Source organism: Capricornis sumatraensis, chromosome 18 (assembly GCF_032405125.1).
Source record: "Capricornis sumatraensis isolate serow.1 chromosome 18, serow.2, whole genome shotgun sequence".
In the NCBI taxonomy this organism is placed as follows: domain Eukaryota; kingdom Metazoa; phylum Chordata; class Mammalia; order Artiodactyla; family Bovidae; genus Capricornis; species Capricornis sumatraensis.
In genome coordinates this window covers 11529820-11554350 of record NC_091086.1, presented here as the reverse complement: position 1 = coordinate 11554350, position 24531 = coordinate 11529820, and the positions used below count along the sequence as shown (strand labels likewise).

General features: G+C 50.8%; 1 protein-coding gene across 1 annotated transcript in view; it reads right to left on the bottom strand.

The window, feature by feature from the left end:
• Window positions 1-24531, bottom strand: part of ERGIC1 (endoplasmic reticulum-golgi intermediate compartment 1) — a 114247-nt gene that overhangs the window by 58348 nt on the left and 31368 nt on the right. Inside the window, exon 2 of the mRNA XM_068990515.1 lies at window positions 2040-2101. Coding sequence (XP_068846616.1) covers window positions 2040-2101 — 62 coding nt within the window. The remainder of the gene's footprint in view (window positions 1-2039; window positions 2102-24531) is intronic.

Here is a 24531-nt window from a genome sequence, read left to right as displayed (position 1 = left end):
CCTCTTCTCCAGGCACATGGAGGTCTAGGCTCCAGAAGGCACCTAGAGCTTGGATGACCGAAGCTGGAGGGAGGGAGAGCTCGGCAGGGCTGGCCGGGCTGCAGGGAGTCCCCAGGGTCATCCCCAACCAGACAACAGCCTGCTCTGGCAGGCAGCAGTGGACACTTGTACAAGTGCCCTGCTCCAGGGCCCTGCTCAGGGGGCTGGCCATGGAAAGGGTCCCTCTGCCACACCAAGTGCTGGAGAGGCGAGGGTGGGTTCAGGGAGGCCCACATCTTGCAGGCTGTGAAACTTCAGACAAGTCGCTTCATTTCTCTGAGTCCATTTTCTCATTGGGAAAATGTGGGTAGAGCATTCCTGCTTTGCAAGGTGCTTTTGGTTTGTTTTTATTTAAAATAAACTTTATCGCGGAATAATAATAGAACACAAAGATAGCACAGACAGTTCCCATACACTCTTCAGTCAGCTTCCTCTTTGTTAACACCTTATATAACGCTGGTATATTGGTCAAATTGAAGAAATTAACATTGTACAACTGCTGACTAAGCTACAGATTTGTTAGATCACTAATTTCCACACTGGTGCCCATTTTCTGTTCCAGGGCCAGGCCTGGGATCCCATTTTGCTATTCATCGTGTCCTTAGTCTCAAATCTGCATGGTTCCTCAAGTCTTTCCTTGGTTTGCAAGACCTTGCCACTTTTGAAGGGTACTGGCCAGGTGTCCTGCAGAGAGTCCCTCAGGCTGGGCTGGGGGAGGGGTCTGCTGCTTTCCCATGACTGCACTGGCTTGTGCTTTGGGGGGAAGATCCCACTGAGGTGAGGTGCTCTTCCCATCACACCCCACGGTGGGGGCTGGGTGGACGACATCCACGTGACCTCTCCCTCACTGGCTGATGCTACCCTTGGTCACTCAGTCACGGGGCCGCCTCTGGATGTCTCCACCATAGTCACTATTTCCTTTCTCTTCTGTCCTCTTTAATAGCGAGTCACTAGCCCGCACTCCAGGAGAGAAGCGTTGATTTGTACCTCCCGGAAGGGGGTATGTTCATATATATCATTTAGAATTCCTCTATAAGGAAGATCCATCCTTTCTCCCCCACTTATTTAGATCACTCCAGACTCCCGGACCGTTTTCTTAGTTCTTTGGCAATAGGCCAACAGTGTAATTATTTTTATTTCCTTTATTTATGGCTATGCTGGGTCTTCATTGGTGCACGCGGGCTTTCTCTTGTTGCAGGGAGTGGTGGCTATTCTCTAGGCGCAGTGCCGAGGCTTCTCAGTGCGGTGCCTTCTCTTTCGCTTTGGCACACGGGCTCCGCAGCTGAGGTGCGTGGGCTTGGGTGCTCCGTAGCATGCGGAGTTATCCCAGACCAGGCGTCGAGCCACGTCCCCTGCGTTGCCAGGCAGATCCTTAACCACTGGGTCAGCAGGGAAGCCCACACCATTATTTACTGTGTTACTCAGACCGCCCCAGGTTGGGCTTTGCCCTCTTCCAGGTTGGCTCCTGGGGCCTGGTGACATGCCCCCACCCTTTTTTTCCCCCTCGGTGCAGTTTTTTTGCTTTTCTGCACAAGGAGTCCAGGTTTATTTCGTACACTTCTTGCCCCAGCCCTGCTATCAGCCATTTCTCCCAGGAGCCTGGATCCAAGACTGGCAGTCAGAAGCCGAAATCTGTGAGAGATGGTTACTTTTTTAAAGGTATAGAAACATCCTGACATCAAAAACTCACATAGCCCGAAAGGTGTGGAGAGAAAAGTCGACCGTCCTCCAACTCCCAGGCCCCACTTCCCCTCCCAGGGGCAGCCACCCATGATGATTTCTGGTGTCTCCTTCCAGAAACAGGTGATGCTATGCTTTGTGGGGTTACAGCAAGGACATGGCTGGGCTGAAGGACTAACTAGACACAGGGCCCGGCAGGATGCCCGTCCTTTCTTCCCTCTGCCTGTCTCCCCATCTCCCTCCCCAGCCCAGCGTTTCTGCAGGAGGTGAGTGGGCACTGGTATGGAGGGTGGCGCGAGAGCACGCCGGGGGCTACTCACTGATGGCGCCGGTGTATGTCGGCTGTGTGAGGTCCTTGGGCACCTTCCTGTAGATGTCAAACCTGCGGAGAGCAGAGGGGATGGAGTGAGGCGGGCACAGGGCACAGATGCCAGGCAGTGGGGGGAACAGCGCTGGCTCTTCCCAGAACCTTCCCAGAACCAGCTCCTCCAAGAGGCCTGAAGGACCCCTCTCAGCCCCCACACCTCCCTAGCCACAACTTATCAGCCCGAGGCAGACGGCCGGGAGCCCTCAGATGCCTATGGCTCTTGGCTGGTCTTGCCCCCATCAGAGTGTGTCCTTAAGTGTCGTCCCAGCTGCACCCCCGGCCTCTCGCCCGGGCCTGGGGCACAGCACGTCCTCAGCAAGCGTCGGGGGAGTGAACTGAGCCGGGGGAGTGCTGACGCCGAGGGAACAGGGGAATGTAGTCTTTCCTGAGTCCTCTGGCGGCTGCCTTCTCGCCTGGCGTCACCTCCCCGCCCCCTCTTCCCCTTCCTGCCTCCACCTCCTCCCGTTCCCACTCCCCTCTCCCCGGGCTCCTGCGGGCTCCTTGTGGCGGAGTCTCCTGAACTCCAAGGCAGGAGGTTAACAGAAAATCCTGCCCAGGCCGACATCAGCTCGTGACAGCGCTGGCTCCCGGGACTGTGGGTTTCTGCCCAGAGGCGGAGCACGTGCCTTTCCTTCACAGGGATCCCACCAGAGCAGACGGGAGCTGGGGGGTTGAAAGTGGGGACTCTAGAGTCAGGCAGACATGGCCAGTTGTTTTTAAGAGTTCAGGCCCTAGAATCAGAGGTGCCCTGGTTTCAGTTCTTGCCTGGTCTTCTTCCTTGCTGTGTGACATCAAGCAAATGATGTCAGCTCTCTGAGCCTCAGTTTTCTTTTCTGTAAAAATGGGGCTGCGACCACAAGACCATGCTCAGCTACCCTGCTCAGCTACCCTGCTCAGCTACCCTGCTCAGCTACCGAGAGGCGAGAGGCGCTGACATGCACCACACCCAGGGAACGTGCTTCGAGCAGAGAGGCTGGCTGCTCCATCCCCCAGGGCCGACAGGCTCTGGTGGTTTCTCTCTGGGTGATTGGGAAACAAGCTTAGTGCCCTGGCAATCCCAGTGCAGTGACTTAGAAATCTTGCCCAAGACCACATACTTGCCTCCTGGGCACTCACTCTAATTACACGTGAAAGGTGCTTGGTTTCCCAAGACCTAGAGGGAGAAAACATTCCTGTGGCCTGCAGAGCTAAAAGGTATCACTTTCTCCCCTACCTGCTCAGCCACCAGTCACCGGTGCTTGGGCCCCAGAGGGCACTCAAAGTGGGGCTGCTATGGTCAGGAGGGAGGGGGGCCTCACGTGACTCAACTATCACCTCCCTAATTCTGAAAATGCTGCCCCTTTTACTTGTGGGAGGCAGGTTAGAGGGGAGAGCGCAGGTACTGGGGAGTGAGCCTGCCAGGGCTCAAATGTGACTGTGACCTTGGGTGCCTCACCGAACCTCTCTGTGCCTTAGTTCCCTTGTCTGCAAAATGGGGACAATAGTAACCATCTCACAGCATAGGGATCAGAACCAAATGACTTGGTGCATAATACGAAGCATTTAGAGCATGCCTGGAATCTAAGAGTGCTCTTTGAGTATTTGCTATGACTATGATGAATACTTCTTTGACACTCACTTACGAATACCTACCGTGCACTACCCCTCCTTCACGTACTAGGGACATGGAGATAAAACTGGCCCTTGGCTCTGCGCACCTACAGTTAAGCAGCAGAGACAAAGGAGGACACAAAAGGAGAACACAGTGGTGCTTCATCACAGGGTGGAGGAGCCCACAGAGGGCACCCAGGGCGACCTTGAAGCTTCCTGCAAGACGTGACGTCTGAACACAGCAGGAGGATGGGAGAAAAGGGCAGGTGCTGGTCCAGGCAGTGATCACAGCGAGAGCAGAGGCCAAGGAGAGGACAGGCTCTAGTGTGCTGCAGAGGCAGGAGGGCCCTAGAAGCCAGCTTCCTGGTCCAGTTAATGCCAGGGCACAGTCAGAAACGGGCCTCATGGTTTAAATAATATATGAGGCACCACTTCAAAACTGGAAGTTTTGGAGAAGGAAATGGCAACCCACTCCAGTATTCTTGCCTGGCAAAGTCCATGGACAGAGGAGCCTGGCAGGCTGCAGTCCCTGGGGCTGCATGAGTGAGCATGAGGGGGGAGGGAGGTGGGTTGGTTGCAATAAACTGGTAGAACTGAAAAAAAAAAAAAAAAAAAAAACAACGGAAGTTTTATGGGAAGTCAGGGGCCACTCAGAGTGAGGAGGTGGAGATGGTCTAGGGCAGACTGTCAGAACCAGAGAGGGGTGAGAGAGAGAGACAGGAGATCGTTACATATGGGGGAGCTGATCAAGTTTATACATACAGTAAGGACAACGGGGGCTAGGCGCCTCACTGTTGGAACAGGGACATAACATGGAGAAAAACGTAGACTAAACCCTGCGGTGTCACAGTGGAAATGAAGGTGTTGCTGTGAATGCATGGTTTTCAGCAGACACAAACAGAGAGGGATTCATGTGCAAATACACATCACATATGTATTTCTTCCTAGCTCATTCTGTAGAGAGGGTACAGGAACAACAAGTGACAGGCAGATGGCAATGAGCACATCGAGCCCTCAAACCTTGGTTTCTAAATATCATTCTTTACCAGAAGGAAGAGAAATGGCTGATTTGGGTAAGGAAAATACAAGATGAACTTGGGAGTATCTTCTTATGTCAGAAACCAAGAAAGAATGATGAGACGCAATAGAAGGACAAGAAGCCAGCTTAGGCAAAAACCACTACAAAATTGTAAAGTAATTAGCCTCCAATTAAAATAAATGAATACATAAATAAAAAGAAGCCAGCTTAAAGGGGCTCCCACTGGCCAAAGAAGGGGCAATGTTAGAAGTAAAATGCTACGACCCATTAGATAAAATGAAGCCACAGATCTACACAGATGTAAAGAAATAAGTAAACCAAAAGTCTGATGAGGAACAAGATACTCACATACCTTCTAAGTACCTCCCCCACAAAAATCTTTATTAATCATCGAGGGGAAAAGAGTAACTTGACAGAGGAGAAACTCAGCAGACATCATCTTAATCAAGTGACCAAAATGAGTGTCACCAGTAAGCAGACAGGCCATGTGCCTCCTGACATGACGCACTGGGGAGGGCACCCCATTCCCCCCGTGGGGAGCTTGCTCAAAACGCACAGCTGCAGACGAATCACAAGAAGACATCAAACAAATCCAAACTCAGGGTCATGATGCACCATGACTGGTCAGCAGCATCTGTCTAAAGTATCAAGGATGCGGAGGCAAGTGAAGCGTAAGGAGCGGTCAGAGGCAGAGACCAGAGAGACATGACAACTAAATCCCACAGAACGTCCTGGGTCAGAAAAAGGACGTCAGCGGGACAACCGATGGCACTTGAATAGGAATTGCAGATTAGTTAACAGGATGTGTGCTTTCCCTGGTTTTGAAAATGGTTTGGTTATATAAGATGTTAACATTTAAGGAAGCTTGGGTAAAGGGCATATGGGAAGTCTTGGTATTATTTTTGCAATTTTTTTTTTTGCAAGTCTGCAATTATTTCAAAATGAAAAGCTAAAAAAAACATTTAATGAAAAAGATATTTAAAGCTTAAGGGGGAGATTCTGTGTAAAACTCCCACTCAGTCCGCTTCTTTGTATATGGTTGATCACGCTGACTTAAACAAATGTTGGCCAAGTGTGCCGGGTGTCAGGGAGAGCCCATGTTTGTCGGGGGAGGGAGGGGAGACAAAGGCTGAGTGAACAAAGGTCTAAGAGGAGAGGTGAGGCTTGCATCAACTACAGAAGGCAGCGGCAGTCAAACACGAGAGGTGCTTTAGAGAGAGTGAACAACACAAAGCCAAGATCACCGGCTTCTCCTGCTGGCCGGGCTCCCATAGACACTTGTATTTAGTTCTCAATAACTCTAAGATATTGATATCCCATTTTTCCAGGAAGAAAACTGAGGCTCAGCCAAAGGCAACTTGCTTAAAGGCAGCAAGCTAACGATTAGCAGAGCTGGGATACAAACCCAAGTCTGGGTTCACAGGCCACTGTCCTTCCACTGCCTGTGCTTGTGGGACTCAGTTTACAGCCCATTTATTGGTCACCTTAAACTCTCAAGTCTTCACTTATTTGCTTTTCTAAAGACGCTGTCCCAGAACACGTGGCAATCTCCTGGAAGACAGGGAACAGTTCAAAATACATTCCTTTGCTCAACTAAGTACCTAGGGCTTCCCGGGTGGCTCAGCTGGTAAAGAATCTGCCTGCAACGCAGGAGACCCCGATTTGATTCCTGGGTTGGGAAGATCCACTGGAGAAGGGATAGGCTACCCACTCCAGTATTCTTGGACTTCACTGGTGCCTCAGCTGGTAAAGAATCCAGCTGCAGTGCGGGAGACCTGGGTTCAATCCCTGGGTTGGGAAGATCCCCTGGAAAAGAGAACAGCTACCCACTCCAGTATTCTGGCCTGGAGAATTCAGCCTGGGTTGCAAAGAGTCAGACACAAACTGAGTGAACGTCACTAGATCTGGAACAGCAGTGCTCTGGCTGGTAGAAAATGAAAGCGGTCAGTAGATGCGGCCCCTGCCCTGGTGAAACTGTCGGTCTAGCGACGCTGTTGGCTCCCTGAGAAGGGTCAACTAAATAGAATGTTCTTTGACGATGATTCCATTCCCACGCCACAAATCCCAGGCTGGGGAGTGGTGGCAGGGTAAAGAGAGAGCTGAAAAAGACCCGGGGTTCAGAGCTGACCACAAGCCAAGTGAGTCAGCAGTGAATGGCACTAAGAAAACGGGCCACTGGGAGGCTGGTGAGAGCCCAGGCATGTGACAGATGAGGAAGCGAGCCGTCCTCTCTGGCTCATATCAGCCAGTCCCTCTCTGGGGCACGCGGTGATGTGCTTAGCTGCGGCCACCCACTGTTAAGAGAATGTAGAGTAAAGAAAAAGGGGCGGGGGGGGGGACGCTTAGTGCCCACCTCACGCGGGCTGGGCTCGTGCTGGGCCCTGGACTGGCATGCTCTCATCTAACTCCCCCAGCCCACGTGTGAGCTGGGGATTGTTAGCCCATTTTACAGATGACAGTCAGAGGCCACTGACTTGGCCAAGCTCTCACGCCTATAAAGTGTCCCGGGACGGATCTGAATCCAGGCCTAAGTTACATTGTTGCTGCTTTTCCCAATGTTGTGGGGATAACTAGGACCATTTGGGTAGAAAATATTTCTTAGCAAGAAAGATTAAAGAACTAGAATTGCTTAATCTTAAATAGAGAAAGCCCAAGGATGGATTCTTGATGTTCATCAAAAAACCAAAAAACAAAAAAGCTCTTTCCCTGCCCCTGCTCTCCCAGACTGTGAGTTTCTCCAGGAAAAAAAACCAGGGCTTCCTTGCTGCTCAGTTCTGCCCAATGCAGGCCCTTGGGGAACTGACCTGAACGAATGAGTCAATGGATGAGTCTACACAAAGCTAAGGCCCACTGGCTGGCCTTCCAAATAAGATTAAGATGAAATGGATGGTGGGGATATGTCCTCAGGGGTTCCTTGGACTGTATTTGGAAATTTTCACTTATAAATCAGACAAAATGGGCTTAAATGAAAGCAAGAATATAATCAACTGAACTTAAGAAAGACTAAGCTTAGGTGTCAGGAGAATGGGAGCAGTGCCTGGAGCCAGGTAGACTAGACATCTGTCACCTGCTGGGACAGGACCCAAACACAGGAACCCTATGGCTTCACCACGTTCTGCTGTGGGGTCTAGAGGGTATGCTAAGATCACTGTGTCCAACCCATTCATTTCACAGGAGAGAAAGAAGCTCCAAGGAGTGACTTGCCCAATGTAAAGTATAATTAAACTCAGAGTATTTAAAACAAAAACAAGCTAATAAAAAACTTGTGAAATCCTTGTTATCTCATGCTCTTGAAATGTCATATGCTGGTGACTTTCAACCAGGTGCAATTTTGGCCCCCCAGGGGACATTTAGCAACGTCTGGAGATATTTTTGGTTGTCACCCTGGGGAGTGGGTGGCGCCCAGTGGGTAGAGCTCAGGATTGCTAATGCATCCTTCAGCCCTACAATGCACAGGGGGCCCCACAGCAAAGAGTGTGCATGCGTGAGTGCTAAGTCACTTCAGTCGTGTCTGACTCTCTGCGACCCCACGGACTGGAGCCCGCCAGGCTCCTCTCTCCATGAGATTCTCCAGACAAGAGTACTGGAGTGGGCTGCCATGCCCTCCTCCAGGGGATCTTCTCGACCCAGGGATCGAACCCATGTCTCTTAGTATCCTGCAATGACAGGTGGGCTGTTTATCCCTAGCGCCACCTGGGAAGCCCACAACAAAGGATACAGTCCCCCAGTGTCCATGGTGCTGAAGCTGAGAAACCCTTTTGTAGGCAAAGCAACAGGCAGTGGGAAGCTCATTTCCCACTGGGCCTGGGTTCTCTCCACAGAGACGCCTCCAGTTGCCTCTGCTCCGGCTGGGTGATGTCACGGCCATGGCCTTGATCACCTCCATGGAGACCAGGAATCTGGACTAAGTAGTCTCTCCCTGTCCTTTTTCACCGTGTGTCTGAGAAAGCACACTTGGAGAGAACCAGACAAAGGAAACCACAGGGAAAAAATGAAGTCCACCTGGATTTGTGACTCCTTATAAAGGCGCAGTAAGGGTAAGTAGAAAAGACTCTTAAGAATACTGCGGACGCCAAAATCCAACCAGTCCATCCTAAAGGAAATTAGTCCTGATTCATTGGAAGGACTGTTGCTGAAGCTGAAGCTCCAATCCTTTGGCCACCTGATGCAAAGAGCCAACTCACTGGAAAGGACCCTGGTGCTGGGCAGGAGGAGAAGGGGGCAGCAGAGGATGAGATGGTTAGATAGCATCACTGACTCGATGAACATGAATTTAAGCAAACTCCAGGAGATGGTGGGGGATGGAGGAGCCTGGCGTGCCACAGCCCATGGGGTTACAAGGAGCTGGACACAACTTAGCAACTGAACAACAGCAACGAAGTACAAGTGTCACTGAATCAAAAAGAAAGAAAAAAGTTGTTGGATCCATGCCTCCAACTTCATTACACTTTAGGATCAGGCAAATTCCTTAGAATGAAACACACATCAACATCAGAACTAGAAGCTGATGAGGATATAGGATTTACTTAACAGGAAATTCACTGTGCAGGCCACCTCCAGCCTACAGAGTGAGGGACGGCTGTATAACCTCACCCAAAATAAACAGGCATCAGTCTTCTCCCGCTCCCAAGCAAGGAAACAGCCGCTGGAAATCTCTGACTAATGGATTTCTTCTGTAATTTCTTTTCATAGCAGAATGCCTCAGCTCCTGCTATTTTAACTTTTGCTGCTTGGGACCTGACTTCTCCCCTGTTCCTGAAGACGAATCTCAGAGCGCCCTGTGGTTCGCCATGTGTGGGCGGTCACCAGGCAGGCGCTCGTGATGTCACTGTTTCCATGGCCTAATGAAATTAGACGCCACTTAGGAGCAAGTCATTGGAAGTGGTGGGTCACTAGTCCCAAAAATAGGCAGCAAGGCTTTTAGTGGGTTCTTTGGCTGCTCACCCTTGCCCACCAGCTCATCAGAGCCCTCAGTGAGGCTCAGGGAGCTGGGTGAAAACTGCTTATTGGTTCACTTAGTCATCTCCTCCACCTTACTGAGAACCACTGGCATGTGCGTGCCACACGTGTGTGCTGAAGGGCATACAGAGGTGCGTGGACACGCCAGAGCTGAGCACGGTTGGGACAGAACCATGCGAGCATTAGCTCTAATGACATCTAGGATCATTCTCACCACTCTGCCTGCCAGTCCGCAGATCCTGTCCTTGACATTCAAACTATATACCACTCTGAGCTCACACACCACACCTCCCTCTGGCAAAAGGAAGGGGAAAAAGTCTGCCTCTCCAGCCCCACTGGAGGAGCTTAGAGGGGGGATAACAATAGCAAGAACCGTCACACCGACGCTGCTGCTGTCCCCATTGTGACGATCTCTGTGCACCTGGCCTTGGCTTGTGCCTGTATTAGCTCACGTCCTTTGTACAGCCCCGGTCAGTGGACACCAGCATTCTCCCCATTCTCCTGGCCACGGATTCCGGGCCAGGATTCAAACTGCTGCAGCTGGCTCCAGGACCTCTGCTCTGTCCACTGCAACCTGTGCCTGCCTGCAACAGGGTGGCAGGCCAGGAACCGGAGGGGTAGAGGCCTATGCCTGCAAGGTGGCTGGGTGATGATGCTCTGTGTATGAGGTACTAAAACACACACATCCACAGCCCACCCACTGTGGCTCTCTCCCTCAATCTCAGTGCCCACGTGGAGGTTACCTATCTGCAGGGTGGCATCCTAGAGCCAACTGCCTCCACCTGTGATGTCTCCTGTCTCAGAATATCCTCTCTGACCACCAAGCCCTAGCCAAGGAGAAAGAGGAATAAGTCTGACTGCTGAGCTTCCAGAAGTCACCTCTCAAGGCACCAACCCCCCAACCCTGTCTTCCTGGGGCTCTGTGGGCATATGCACTCTTGGCACAGCTCTGAGATGGCTGCAGGGTCTTCTGCTCCTGCTGAGCTGGGACGGTCAGATTTGTTCTTGAATCTCCCGTGGGTTGTGCAGGGCTCGGCCCATTAATGGCATTCAGTAAACTCCAGGGGAAAATATAAAATGACGTAGGCACAGGGTTGTTCACCGTTACACCGTCTGTCATAGCAAACAACTGGAGACCATTCAAATGTCCATCCAGTGGGACAAGTTCATAAACTACACACCATCCACAAAGTGGAGGCTGGTGATAAAAATAAATCGACATCCTTGCTTATTATCTTTGAAAAGCAACAATAGGAGCTGTAACCAAAAGCTAACAAAAAATGGTTACTTCTATTATTCTTAGGAGATGCATAAAATATATTAAATATTTGGGACAAATATGACAAAAGTAGTGCAAGACCCACATACTGAACACAATGAAACACTGCTGAGAAAATCGAAGATGTGAGCAGAGTAATACATGACTGCGTCAACGGGTCAGAAGACTCAGTATTGTTAAGATGGCATTTCCCCCCAGATTGATATGGAATCAACTCAATTCCAAGAAAAACATTCCAGCAGGCATTTTTGTAGAATTTGGCAAAATGATTCTAAGATTCACACAGAAATGCACAGGTCTTACAAGAACCAAAACAACTATGAAAAAGAACGAAGTTGACTCCAACTTCCAGACTTACTATAAACTATAAACACGGGAGAAAATCTCAGCACTCTTAGGTTAGGCGAAGACTTTAGGTAAGACACCAAAAGCATGATCTATGAAAGAAAAAACATATAGATAAGGCCTCATCAAGATGAAAAACCTCCACTCTTCAAAAGGCATTGTTAAAGAAATGAAAAGATACGCTATGGACTAGGAAAAACATGTGTGAATCACATATCTGTGAAAGGATTTATATTCAATATAAAGAACTCAAAAAACAGGAATAAGAAAACAACCCATTAAAACTATGGGCAAAAATTTGAACATTTAAACAGGCATTTCATCAGAGATTTACTGATGGTTAATAACAAATGAAATGATGCTAATATATCAAAGACACTGGGGAAATGCAAATTAAAACCACAGAGATACCACCCTAACCTGTTAGAATGGCTGAAACAGTAAAGACTGGTCGCACCAAGTGTTGGTGAGGATATGGAGCACCTGGAACTCTCAGACTCTGCTGGTGAAATGCACAGTACAACCATTAGGGAACAGAGTTTGGCAATTTCTGAAAATGCTAAATATATACTTACCATCTGATCCAGCCATCCCACTCCTAAATGCCTGGGTAAATTCCAGGCATTTACCCAAGAGAAACAAAAGTATATTCCCAAAGACACATATATAAATATTCATAGACGCTTAATTTGTAATAGTCACAAACTGGAAACAACCCAAATTAGCTATCAACAGGCAAATGGATAGATGGTACATCCACACAATGGAATATTATCAGCAGTAAAAAGCAATGACATTGATACAAACGACAATATGGACGATTCCCAGAACAGTTATGCTGAATGGAAGCAACTGTGATACGATTCCACCTCATGGGTGTACACATATATCAGTTTTCTCAAGCTGTACACTTTATGCAAGTGAAGTTTACTGTATGTCAATTACACCTCAATAAAACTGCTATTAATAGAAAAAACTTTTTCATGATAGCCATGACTGAAACCCATCAAATACACTAAGCAATCTATGAGTTCATAAAAATACTTCAAAAAACAAACAAACAAAAAGCCTCTTTAGATACCTTTGAAGATGCAAGTCATTATTCTGAAAATTGGTAAATAATGGGAAAGCATTTATTCTGGGTTTTTTTTTGGTTTGGTATACATGTATTTCTAGGAAACCAGATAGCTGATGAGGAAAAGTCCTATTTTATAGACTAAATTCAAAGAATAATGTGGAAGAACTGATAGAATTGGAAAAACCATCACTGTGCATCCTCTGATGAGATGTTGGATTTAGGCATTTATTACCTAAATTTCATAACAGATAGATCAGCTACCATCACCTGAACCCAGTGACCGATCTTAGTATTTTAAAAAAAAAAACAAACCATTATTCTGTACCTCTCTCTCAGTGTGATGCGGTACATTCTCAACGGCTCACCTAGAATAACCTCCCATTCCACCTTCCATCTGATCCTTACCCCGTAGCAGCCTGCCCCCCTCACCCACTCTCTCTTCCTGCCATTGCTAAAATAACCCAAGAGTCACGACGGGCCAGACGCCATTGGCTCCGCTCAGTACTGCCTCTGCACCGATTCAGCTGACAGTCCTTGCCCTCTCGGATCTCGCCCTTCTCTCGGCAGCCTGAAGTACCACGGCATCCTCACTCTTCAGCATCTTCTCTGTCTGTTCCTTTTCCTTCTCCTGCCCGATATCCAGGTACATCCCAAGCATCTGTGTTCAGGTCCCTTCTCTTTTAATTCCCACCCTCAACTTATGACTTAATTTACTGTGCCGAGGTCAAGGGAGACAGGAGAAAGGCAACAAGACAGAAGTGGCGCTATCCTTGTGGCGCTCCCACGGTAACGCCCGAGGAGCTTCCCTGTTCCCAGAGGCATCACACCTGCCTCTTATACTCGATGCGGAGCAAAGCAGAACAGAAATCAACAGCTCCTCACACAAAACCCACTCTTACGATCTGAAAACAACAGAGGCAGGAGGAACTTCCCTTAGGGACCATGGAACCCATACGTGCACATCCGCCAGTAACTACAATGAAACACAGGAAGGATGTGTTTCAAGATGTCTAACGTCTTGTGTTAGATACAAGGATCCCTGATTCTTTCCAAAGAATCAGAAAAGAACACAGCCGGTGTGTTCCTGGGTTCCCAAACCTCTGAGAAGTGGTAAGATGTGCTGTTCTGGGCCACCACGGTGAGCAAGAAAGTCAAGTCAGCTGATGAGGAAGACGGCCATCCAGGCAATTCTCAGAGTGTTCTAGATGGTCTATCAGCAGAAAGATGGAGGCCTCACTGTGCTAGGCAATGCCCTTATCCGCTTCCTGGACCCAGGCTCATCGGGGAGGATTACACTCACGCACAGCAAGGAGCGGGCACTGGTCTTGTAATTTATGTTCAGGGGCATTAGCTCTAAGTCCTAACGCAGTCGTGTTCCTCGAACAGTCAGGCAAGTGAGCTTTCATCTCAGACCCTTTGCCCTTGCGTTCCCGTATCTGGGATGTTTCCCCCTCAGATCTCTTCCTGTCTTGCTGGTTCACTTCTTTTAGGTATATATCCAAATGTCACCTCCTCAAAGACCTGTCCCGGCGACCAAATGAAACACAGCACTCCGCACACCCCTCCCTCTGCTGCCTGTTTCCTTGCCGCACTTGCAATCTCCACCTTGTGTTACGCGCATCTGCTCACTGCTCCACTCCATCACTAACAGGGACCTGCCTGCCACTATATGCCCAGGGCCCAGAGAAGCACCCAGCACACAGCAGGTCTACAGAAGTGCTTGGCAATGGATGGAGGAGGCAGTGTTTCTCAGTCTGGTTCATGGAACCACCTCAGAACCCGCTAGGAGGCTGGCTAAATGCACAGAGTCCAGGGCTCTGCTGCTCCAGGAAGGACTAAACCAGCACGGGGTGGGGAGGGCAAGAAGTCTCACGGCCAGAAAAACTGCAGCTCAGGAGGCAGTTGGTGTGCAAGGACTGCTAAGGTATAAGTTGCATGTTCATTTCCAGCTTCAAATGTATTTCCTAAGACTTTCTGCTTGTACCCACCTGAATTACCACAGGTCAACAGAGGGCTAGGCGAAGGGACAGGCATTTCCTGGTCCTACCCTGTGGGCCAAGCACTACTTGAGACCCTTGGCCTACTTTAACCCACTGAACCCCTCCCCCTCACCCACAAGGTACCATCAACCCAGGTAGAAACTGACACGGCATGTGACTCTACACACAGCTCTCCGTGTGTGAGAGGCGGAGCTCACACGGCCAGCAGGAGGCAGCGTCAGGACTGGAGGTGCACACTGACCCTCTGCGGAGGGTCTATACCCAGAGCTCTGTCCTAGCCGCTGGGGGCCGTGGCCGCCCGTGCACAGCCTGGCGCCGACAGCAGGCTGGGGCACTCGGTGAGCGAGGGAAGGAGGAAGGGTCCCGAGGAGCTACAGAATGCAGGGAGGTGCCGCTGAGGCCCCAGCAGAGCACAGCCGGACAGGGCTCCCTCACCCCCCCGACCTCCCCCGCCCAGCAACAGCCGGAGGAGCCCACGCTCCCCCAGCAACAGGAAAGGCCTGGTGTCGGGGCCCGAGGCCGTCAGGCAGCCAGGGCTTGGCTGGGAGTCAGCTTCCCACGCATCCTGGCCACAGAGCGAGAGCCAGGGTTGGGGGAAACAGCTACGGCCCTCACCGTGTTTCCAGAGCACTGGAAACAGGACGCAGCCGGCGGCTCCACACCGGGACACGACAACATCCCGAGCACAGACGCTATAAATGGAAATGTGTTCTTAGAGGGGCAGGACCTGAGCAGAGTTTTTTAGAAGTGACCCATCATCGGATAAAAATACAGACGGCCTTTAAATGCTGAGCGGCAGGAGCTATTCGGGGATTAGATTCTCGTGGTTGTGGCTCCCCGCCAGGGCACGGCCTTCTACAGAGATTTAAAAGGAAGAAACCATTGGCATTGGGGTTTTTAAGTTTAAAAGGAGCGAACTGTGGAGAAAGACCATTGTGCCAAGACACCTGTGGAAAGGGCCCCCTTCAAGGGATCCCAAATGCCCTTTGACCTCCACCTGCTAGGGGGATTCAGAATCACTCAGCCATGAGACCTCCTTTTGGACAACAGTTCAGCTACTGGAGAAGTGAAGGCTGAGTTCTGGCTAGTCCTGGGGTAGAAGCCTAGGACAGGATTAAGGTTTGAAGAGATTCGCAGCCAAGTATCACAGAGAAAAAGCTGGTGTCACGGGAGGGGAAAGAGCATGTATTGAGCACCTCCCATGCGCCAGTCTCTTAGCTCACATCTCCCCATCGCAGCCTCAACACCATTCAATGTCTCAAAATGAGGTTCACCCCCACTTTCACAGGAAAAGGAACTGAGGCGCAGAAAAGACTGGGCCGAGAGGCTGAGTTTGGGGCTGGGTCCCTGAGTGCAAGCAGACGAGCGGACACGAGGCCAGGGCAGTGGGGGGAGAGAAGCCCCGGACAGAGTGACAGCTCTGGCCAAGGGTCACGGCCCTGGATGCCCGAGGTCACGCACTCAGCAAGTGGCAAGACGGAGGTCTGTCCAAACACGAAGTTATGGCGCCAACCTTGGGAGTGGCTGTGAGCTTTAGGAAAAGAGGTCTGGCTCACAAGTAAAAAGGTGGGATGTTCAGACAGTCCCAGGCAAAAAGGCTCAAGGAAAGGGATCAAAGTGTTCCCCTGTTGACCTGGGGGAGAGCTCGGTTAGGGTCCCTTGGGCATATCCTGGTACTCTTCAGTTATTCCATAATAAACAGGTTACAAGCAGGAAAATAGCGGCAGTCAGGGTCTTCAAAAGACCTGCTGTGGGCTCGCCACCCCTGCCTCTCTATTATCGGCCCCTCACCCCACGACCGCATCCTTGGTTTCAGAAAGGCTCCTGCTGTCCAGCTCTATGCTTTCTACAGACTGTGCTCCCATCTGCAGCATCCCTCTCTCTGCCAGCTCAACCCTGCTCCATTGCCGAGTGCCACCGTGGACAGAGCTGTTCTAGGTGTTAGGAGTACAGCGGTCAAGACACAAAACCCTCTGCCTTCACTTAGCTCACATCCCAGGGGAGACAAACAATAATGAGCTCATATATGCCCGTGCCTTGCAGAAAAATAAGCCATGCTAGGGAGACAGAGTGACGTGTGGGTGCTGCTTTAGGTGGGTGTTAGAGAAGGCTCATCTGACAAGGCGACATACACACAGATATCTCATTCAAGTGGAACAGCAGCCATCTGGATGTCCAGGGGTGAGAGCTCCAGGCTGAAGGGATGGAGGCAGGGAACATATCTGGCAGGTTTCCCAAATGGCAAGGAGGCAGATACAGCTGGACTGGAAGACGAAGTCAGAGGCCCCAGGTAGTTCTTTAAAACTGAGCTCACACACCCTTTCCTCTGAGAAGCCATCTCCAATCAGCACAGGCTGGCTGAGGCACCCTATTCCAGCTGCCACCGCCCCTGAGCTGCTCTCTCTCATCACTTGGCACACAATATACTGTCGCACATGGATTGCACATTATGTATGTGCAACCATGAACGAACAACACAGCCTAGTCTGTCTCATCACTACTGCTGGTGTCTTCCATCCACAGGTGAATGGATAAAGGACACACACACACACGCGCGCGCAAAGTGAACTAAAGTGAACGCAGCTCAGCCGTGTCCGACTCTTTGTGACCCTGTGGACTGTAGCCTGCCAGGCTCCTTTCTCCATGGAATTCTCCAAGCCAGAATACTGGAGTGGGTAGCAGTTCCCTTCTCCAGGGGATCTTCCCAACCCAGGGATCAAACCCAGGTCTCCCGCGTTACAGGAGGATTCTTTACGGTAAAAATACATACAATGGACACAACTCAGTCATGACAAAGTATGAAATTTTGCCATTTGCAACAGCACGGATAGACTTGAGGGTACTGCACTAACTGAAATAAGTCAGCTAGAGAAAGAAACAGTGCCTATTGTCATTTAACATGAGGAATCTAAAAGAGACAACCTGTGTTACTTCATGATCGCTTGTTTTTCTTCTATCCGTACTTTATAGTGTAACACCATATTCATTAAAAAACTACATTGGTGTCATCTTCTTTTCACAGATGCGAACTCTTCAAGGGCGGGAGCTGGTCGTGTACACTGTGGGGGCCTCAGCACCGGCACTTAAAGTGGGGAGCGTAATTTTTAAGCAGTGAGAGAGCCGCCGAGTCACACACACTGGTGGTCTTTCTGGACCAAGCGCTCACCTGAGATGGGCAGGCGACTGTCCTCAGAGAGCCTCCTGGCTTCCTGACCAGCCCCCCGCAAGGAGGCGTCATGCAGGACGCTGCCCCTTTCCCCCATCTGCCTCCACCTGCACTTGCCTCACCAGCACATGGCTGAGCTGAGCCCTCACTTCCAGGAGAGCCCACATGGGAAAATGAAAATTCAAAACCACTTCACCAGGGGGTGATTATTCACGGAGAGCTAACACTCTTCCCTTTGAAAATGATTCCAGGAAACAGCAAGCATCCCAAATGCATCAGCGGGCCCAGACACTGATGCCCGAGTTGCTCACAGCACCCAAAGAGGGGCAACGAGGCATTATGTGCTCCCCAGTGGCAAACGCCCACCAAGGCTGGGCAGGTACTGGGATGAGAGGAGTGGGCTGGTGGAACCTGCGGCAATCAGAGGATCCACAGCCCACCTAAAGAGGGGAGAACGCCTCCTAGCTCGGCCTGGGGCCAGAAGAAGGGCAGCCAGATCAGGAGAAACCAGAAAGAAATCTGGGGTCTTGCATGAAATTACCAATTGGAACATGATGGTGGGGATCAGTGGTGAAGAATCCACCTGCCAGTGCAGGAGGCATAGGTCTTCCTGGTCCAGAACACTCCATAGGCTGTGGCGCACCGAAGCCCATGTGCCCAGTACTGAAGCTCACGCGCTCTAGAGCCCATGTCCACAGAGAAGCCGCCGCGATGGGAGGCCTCTGCACCGCAACTGGGGAGCAAAGCGTGCTCTCTGCAACCGGAAGAAAGCCGTGCAGCAGTGAAGACCCAGGCAACTCCAAAATAAAAATAAATGCAACAAAAATGACGGCGACTGGGATTTTCAGGGTTTTTAAATTTGCTTTTTGTTTTTTAAATAAAATAATATGCACATCAAAGAAAACACTCCCATGGCTCAGATTCAGCCCGGGGACTGTTGGTGAACTTGGCCTTCAATCTTGAAGTATTTTTGTTATGGAACAGACAGCAGGACTGAAAAGATACGAGAGGGCAGCAGGAGTCGCCCGCTGTAAAGCTTGAAGGACACTGAGACCACGAGTCCCTGTGTGGCCAAACCAGGGCTCCTCAGGGCTCGATTCCAGTGGCTGCCCAGATGCTACAGCTGGGACTGGACTTGGTGCGTGTGTGCTGGGATGGATTCGCAATGTCTGCCAAGGCCAAGGAACTAGGGGCACCAGTGACAAGCTTCCTGGGTATTCAACAAAGCTGATTTAGTTCAGACCCATTTTAAAGTTAGAAAAACCGAGGTTCGGGAAGCAACACTGAATTGCCTAATGTCACAAATGAGAACTACCTGTGAATCCTATCTGGGGCTCTTCCCATGACACCAAGGTGCCCCTACATCTGCCAAAGACTTACCTTAGAGAGGAGTCATCTCTAAGTCAATAATGCAAGCTAATAAGAAAATCTGATTTTAACAGTGATTCATTTTATCCATAGCTCTGTTGGGACAGAACCTTTTCTAACCAGCGAGGGGGTCTGAGCCCTGACGAAGCCATATGATGATGCTCCCCAGAGCACGCACACTGCCCCAGCTGAGGGCCTTGAGCTGGCAGAGAGGCCTAGCACCAGAGCGAGCCTGGGCCCACCTGGGAGCCATGGCCTGCCTTGAGTTCGGCCCGCCTCCCTCCCACTCGGCGTGAGTCACAGCGCTCGACTCCAGTGTGCTGGCTACAAGACCTTCAGTTTTACTTGGCTCCTGAGCAGAATGTACTTTTCCAAAGGACATTGATTCAACTGAACTTGAGTTTTGCAATGCCCTGGCAGGGGCAAGGCCAGCCTCCCTGAGCACACACTGTCCCAGGGAATGAAAACCAAAGAATGCGGTTATCACCTCCCTCACCTCCTCCTTCCTCCTCCCCAAGCGGGAGGATCAGTCCATCCCCTGGCAGAGTCCCTTGGCATGCCTGCCATCTCACAGGTAAGCCAGGGATGCCCCCACACTCTGGAGAGCTACACCCACCCCCACTCACATCACTGCTGAGGGCAGCTGGAAGAACACGGCCTGGAGGTCAGGCTGGCGGGGGCTCAGACATCAACTGCATTGTGTACCTGTTTACTTTTTAAAACTAGACCACTGTTTAGAGCAGGTTTAGGTCCACAGCAAACTGGAGCGGCAGGCACAGAGGTTTTTCCCATAGATCCCCTGCTTCCACACCTACACAGCCTCTCCCATCATCAACCTCTCCCACAGAGCGGGGCATCGGTCACAATGGATGTACCTGCTACTGACACGCCACTATCACCCAGAGTCCACAGTCTGCACTAGGGCTCACTCTTGGCATTGTACACTCTATGGATTTTGACAAATGGAAAATGACATAGATGCCCCATCATAGTATCATGCAGAGAAGTTTTACTTACTATAAAAATCCTAACTCTGCCTGAATAAGAGAATCCCTCCCTCTCCCCACCGCCCCAGGCAACCTCTGTTGCCTCTTTCTTTCTCTACACTTTTGCCTTTTCCAGAATGTCACACCGTTGGATTACACAGGTATATAACCTTTTCAGATTGGCCTCTTTCACTGAGCAATAGTTTCCCCCATCTATGTCCCGGAGGAGGCAATGGCACCCCACTCCAGCACTCTTGCCTGGAAAATCCCATGGATGGAGGAGCTTGATACACTGCGGTCCATGAGGTCGTTAAGAGTCGGACACGACTGAGCAACTTCCCTTTCACTTTTCACTTTCATGCATTGGAGAAAGAAATGGCAGCCCACTCCAGTGTTCTTGCCTGGAGAATCCCAGGGACGGGGGAGCCTGGTGGGCTGCCGTCTGTGGGGTCGCACAGAGCCGGACACGACTGAAGCAACGCAGCAGCAGCAGCAACATCTACGTCCTTTCATGGCTTGGTAGATCATTTCTTTCTAGGGCTGAATAATAATCCGATGTCTGGGTGAACCACAGCATTCCTGGTTTTTCAACCCCCGAGGTGTGGGTCTGCAAAGCCAGGGGTTCTACTGCCTCATTCATTAGCTGTGTGCCTTTGGACAAAATTTCCCATGAGCTTTCAGTGTGTTTCATCTGCAAAATGGGAATAAAATTACTGACAACCTCATGGGAGTAAGGCCTGTAAGCGGAAGGACATGTAAGGCACTGAAGACGGTTCACAGCAGGGAGCAAGCACACGGCAGATGACAGACGCCAGCTGCAATTTTCATCACTGATGATCACCACCAGGATGCTGTGGCTGTCACTGCCACTCATGGGCTTACTCTTGCCTTCTCTCTGCAGAGCAGCATGGCGGGGTGGGGGGGCACGGGTTGCTCGAAGGGGAGTGGAGACAAGCCTGGCTTCGGTCTCACACCAGCTGGCATTCTAATGCTGACTCTGTTTAAGCAACCAGCCGGACCTCTCTGAACCCCTGCGGATTATGCCCCAACTCTAGTCTGATTTTGAGAAACAAATGGGATCACTAACTGGAATGCAGAAAGAGCCCTCCGCACCCAATAGGCAATCACAAAAGGTTAGTTCAACGCTATGAGGGAAAGATCCCACATTTCCTGTTAACAGCCTGGCTGAGCTTCTGACGCAGACAAGGCCGAGGGTGGGTGTTTTAGAGGATGGAGATGCAAGCCTGCTGGTTAGTACTAGGACCAGAAGAAGCGACTTCAAAGCAGGGTGCCTGTGGGGAGAGGCAACTGCTGTCCTGCCCAGCCAGGACCAAGCAGACGTCAGCCAGGAATGGGGGTGGTAACTCCTATACAGCCTAGCTGGCTGGCTGTCTTCTTGGTATCAAATGACAGCAGAGGGCTGAAATTCAGAGGCAGTAGCCAAAGCCAGTCAGTGTTCCTGCAGGTTCTGAGGGGCAGAATGGGGGACACAGGGGACAGTTACAGGGCAGCACCCATCAAACAGCTCACATGTGCATTCAAGTTCCATGCGACTGCAGGGCCTGAGCCAGGACTCCTCTCCCACGAAATCACCCTGATCTTTTGTCTACCCAGGACCCACCTGCCTGGGAGACCCAGCTGCCCCACCCGCACCCAGAATGGCCTGTGATGCCGCACAACTGACCGTGCGGTGTCAGTGACCCTGGGAGGGAGGGACTGTCACCAGCCCCACGTTCCAAATGAGGAAGGTCGAGGTGGTGCTGCTTGGGAGCCGTGGAGCTGCACTCAGACCCCTGGCTCTCAGATTCCCCAAAGCCCAGAGGCAAGCCCGGCGTGTGCAGAATCCACCTTACGGTTCCCCAGCTCTGCTCCTGCACGGCTGCCCATTCATTCATTCACTCAGCATCCATTCTGCAGCTGTCAGCAGCATCTACTGTGCTGGAGGCTGAGCTAGGACCTCAAGACCCAGTGTGAACCAAACAAAGGCAGCCCCTGCCTGCCTGAAGCCAGAGTCAAGCAGAGGTCTGTAACAAATGTGTAGTCACGGAGGAGATGAGTACCAGGAAAAGAAGGCCTCCCCACTGTACAAGAGTGGAGGCTGCAGGGTGTACGGTCCCAGCCGGGCTGGCCTTTCTCTGCGAGTCCACATTCATCACTTGCCAGCAGTGGCCTTGGGAATGTGCCCCACCCCCTTGTGCCTCAGTTTCCCAGTTTGTCAAGCAGTGCCCCCCTCCTTGGGTGGCTCTGAGGTGGTCCACGTGTTAACACGTGGAAAGTGCTAATTTAGCACAGCGCCTAGCTCCATGAGTGACTGCTCACCATCCCACCTATTACTACCAGGCGTCAGGGTGCAAGGTAGAGAAGACCACAGCCTTTTCTTCCTTCCAAAGGAGAATCTCATTCTCTCCTCACCAAATCCCTGGGAGGGCGGTCTCAGCAGAGGTGGGACCACTGGACCCAGGAAATCAGGTCAGAAAGAACAGCACAGTGGGACTTCCCTGCGGTCCAGTGATTACAACTCCACCTTCCAAGGGAGGGGACGTGGGTTCAGTCATGCTGGGGGAACTAGGTCCCACATGCCGTGGGGTCTGGCCAAACATTTTTTTGAAAAAAAAAAAAAAGAGGGGCACAGTGAGGTCCCTACGGGTCCAGAATGAGACAGAAGGCAGGGTGTCAGGCCCCCAGGTTACAGCTGCTTCACACGGTGGGGAGTGCCCACCCTCCTCTTCTCCTGCCCCCAGGCTCCCGTCCCCGCTCTGCTCTCTGCTTACCTCTCCCTGCCTGGTCTTTCCTTCTGGACTCTGCCCAGGCACTCTTGACCTCAATAGCACAGAGCTGAGGTTCTGAATTCCAGAAAGACCTGGAACATCTTTTAAATATTTTTTATCTGGGCTCAGCAATGCAAAAAAGAAAAAAAGCATGTGCACACATGCGCGCACACACGCAAATGAAAGACCCATTAAGAATTTTCATACACAAACAGTAAAGCTTTACCAAGCCGTGCAGGAAGGATCAATACCACATTTGGGAGAGTAGTTATCCTGGGATGGCGGGGGGAGATGTGTCAAAGATGGAAATGGGAGATAGGTAGTCTCTATGCTATTTGATATTGCCAATAGCGTGTATGAAAAGTTCTAAGAAAGCGTAAAGGTACCAAAAAAGAAATCAGATGCTACAACACAAAAGTGAATGACTGACGCACACAGCACGCATGAATCCCACAGACTGAAAGAAAGAAGGCCGACACCCACATACCGCCCGGTCTATTTCTGTGACCTTGAAGGATAGACAAAACTAACCCATGGTGAGGGAAGCCAGGGGTAGGGTACCCTTTTGGTTGTGGTCTTGACCAGGATGGGACGTGACAGAGCCCTCTCGGGAGCAGGGAACGTTCTGTGTCTGGATCTGGGGGTGGGCATATATACATAAAAAGCCATTAAGCTGTATGCTTTACGGTGAGCTATACTTCAACTTAAAAAGTAATTAAAAAGCTAAGAAGTTAAAAGTTAAGAAGAAAGAACATCAAATAATTGGCCACTGAACCCCCACATGGGCTTGGCGTAAAAAAACAAAGAGATTCTTTCTGAGTTTCTTTCCATACCAACTTGATGTTTGATTCCGTCATTTCCATACCCACCCATACCTCCTCTGCGGACCATCTTGAAAAAGGTACAAAAGGCAGATACACAGGGGAAGTGTTCCCAAGCCCAAAGGACGTGGGCAACCAGGTGGGAATCCGGATTCTGCCCTTACTCGCCATGTGAGCTGGGCTGAGTGACGCCCCTCTCTGAGACTCAGTGATCTGATGAGCAAAGGTGGTCAGGATTAAATGAGATAATGCTCAGCCCTGTGCTGGGCACATACCAGGCACTCAAAAAAATGGGGCCTGTTATATGTCACGCTTTCGCCCTCCAGAGCAATGTGTCACCAACTGCAACTTGAGACTGACTAGGGAATTGAGGGGCTTCCCTGGTGGCTCAGCTGATAAAGAATCCACCTGCAATGCAGGAGACCTGGGTTCAATCCCTGGGTTGGGAAGATCCCAGGGAGAAAGGAAAGGCTACCCACTCCAGTATTCTGGCCTGCAGTCCATGGGGTCGCAAAGAGTCGGACACAACTAAGGGACTTTCACCTTCACTTTTGTGGGCTTCCCTGATAGCTCAGTTGGTAAAGAATCCATGTGCAGTGCAGGAGACCCTGGTTCGATTCCTGGGTCGGGAAGATCCACTGGAGAAGGGATAGGCTACCCACTCCAGTATTCTCGGGCTTCCCTTGTAGCTCAGCTGGTAAAGAATCTGCCTGCACTGTGGGAGACTTCGGGTCAATCCCTGGGCTGGGAAGATACCCTGGAGAAGGGAACAGCTACCCACTTCAATATTCTGGCCTGCAATCCATGGGGTTGCAAAGGCAGACACGAATGAGCAACTCTTACAGCAAGTTGAGAAATCAACTTAGTGGGCTGTGACCAGTATTTTAAAAAATATTACATGGGACTTTCCTGGTAGTCCAGTGGCTAAGACTCCATGCTCCCAATGCAGGGGGCCCGGGTTTGATTCCTGGTCAGGGAACTAGACCCCACGTGCCGAAACTAGTAAGGATCTGGTGCAGCCAGATAAACAATTTTTTAAAATGCTG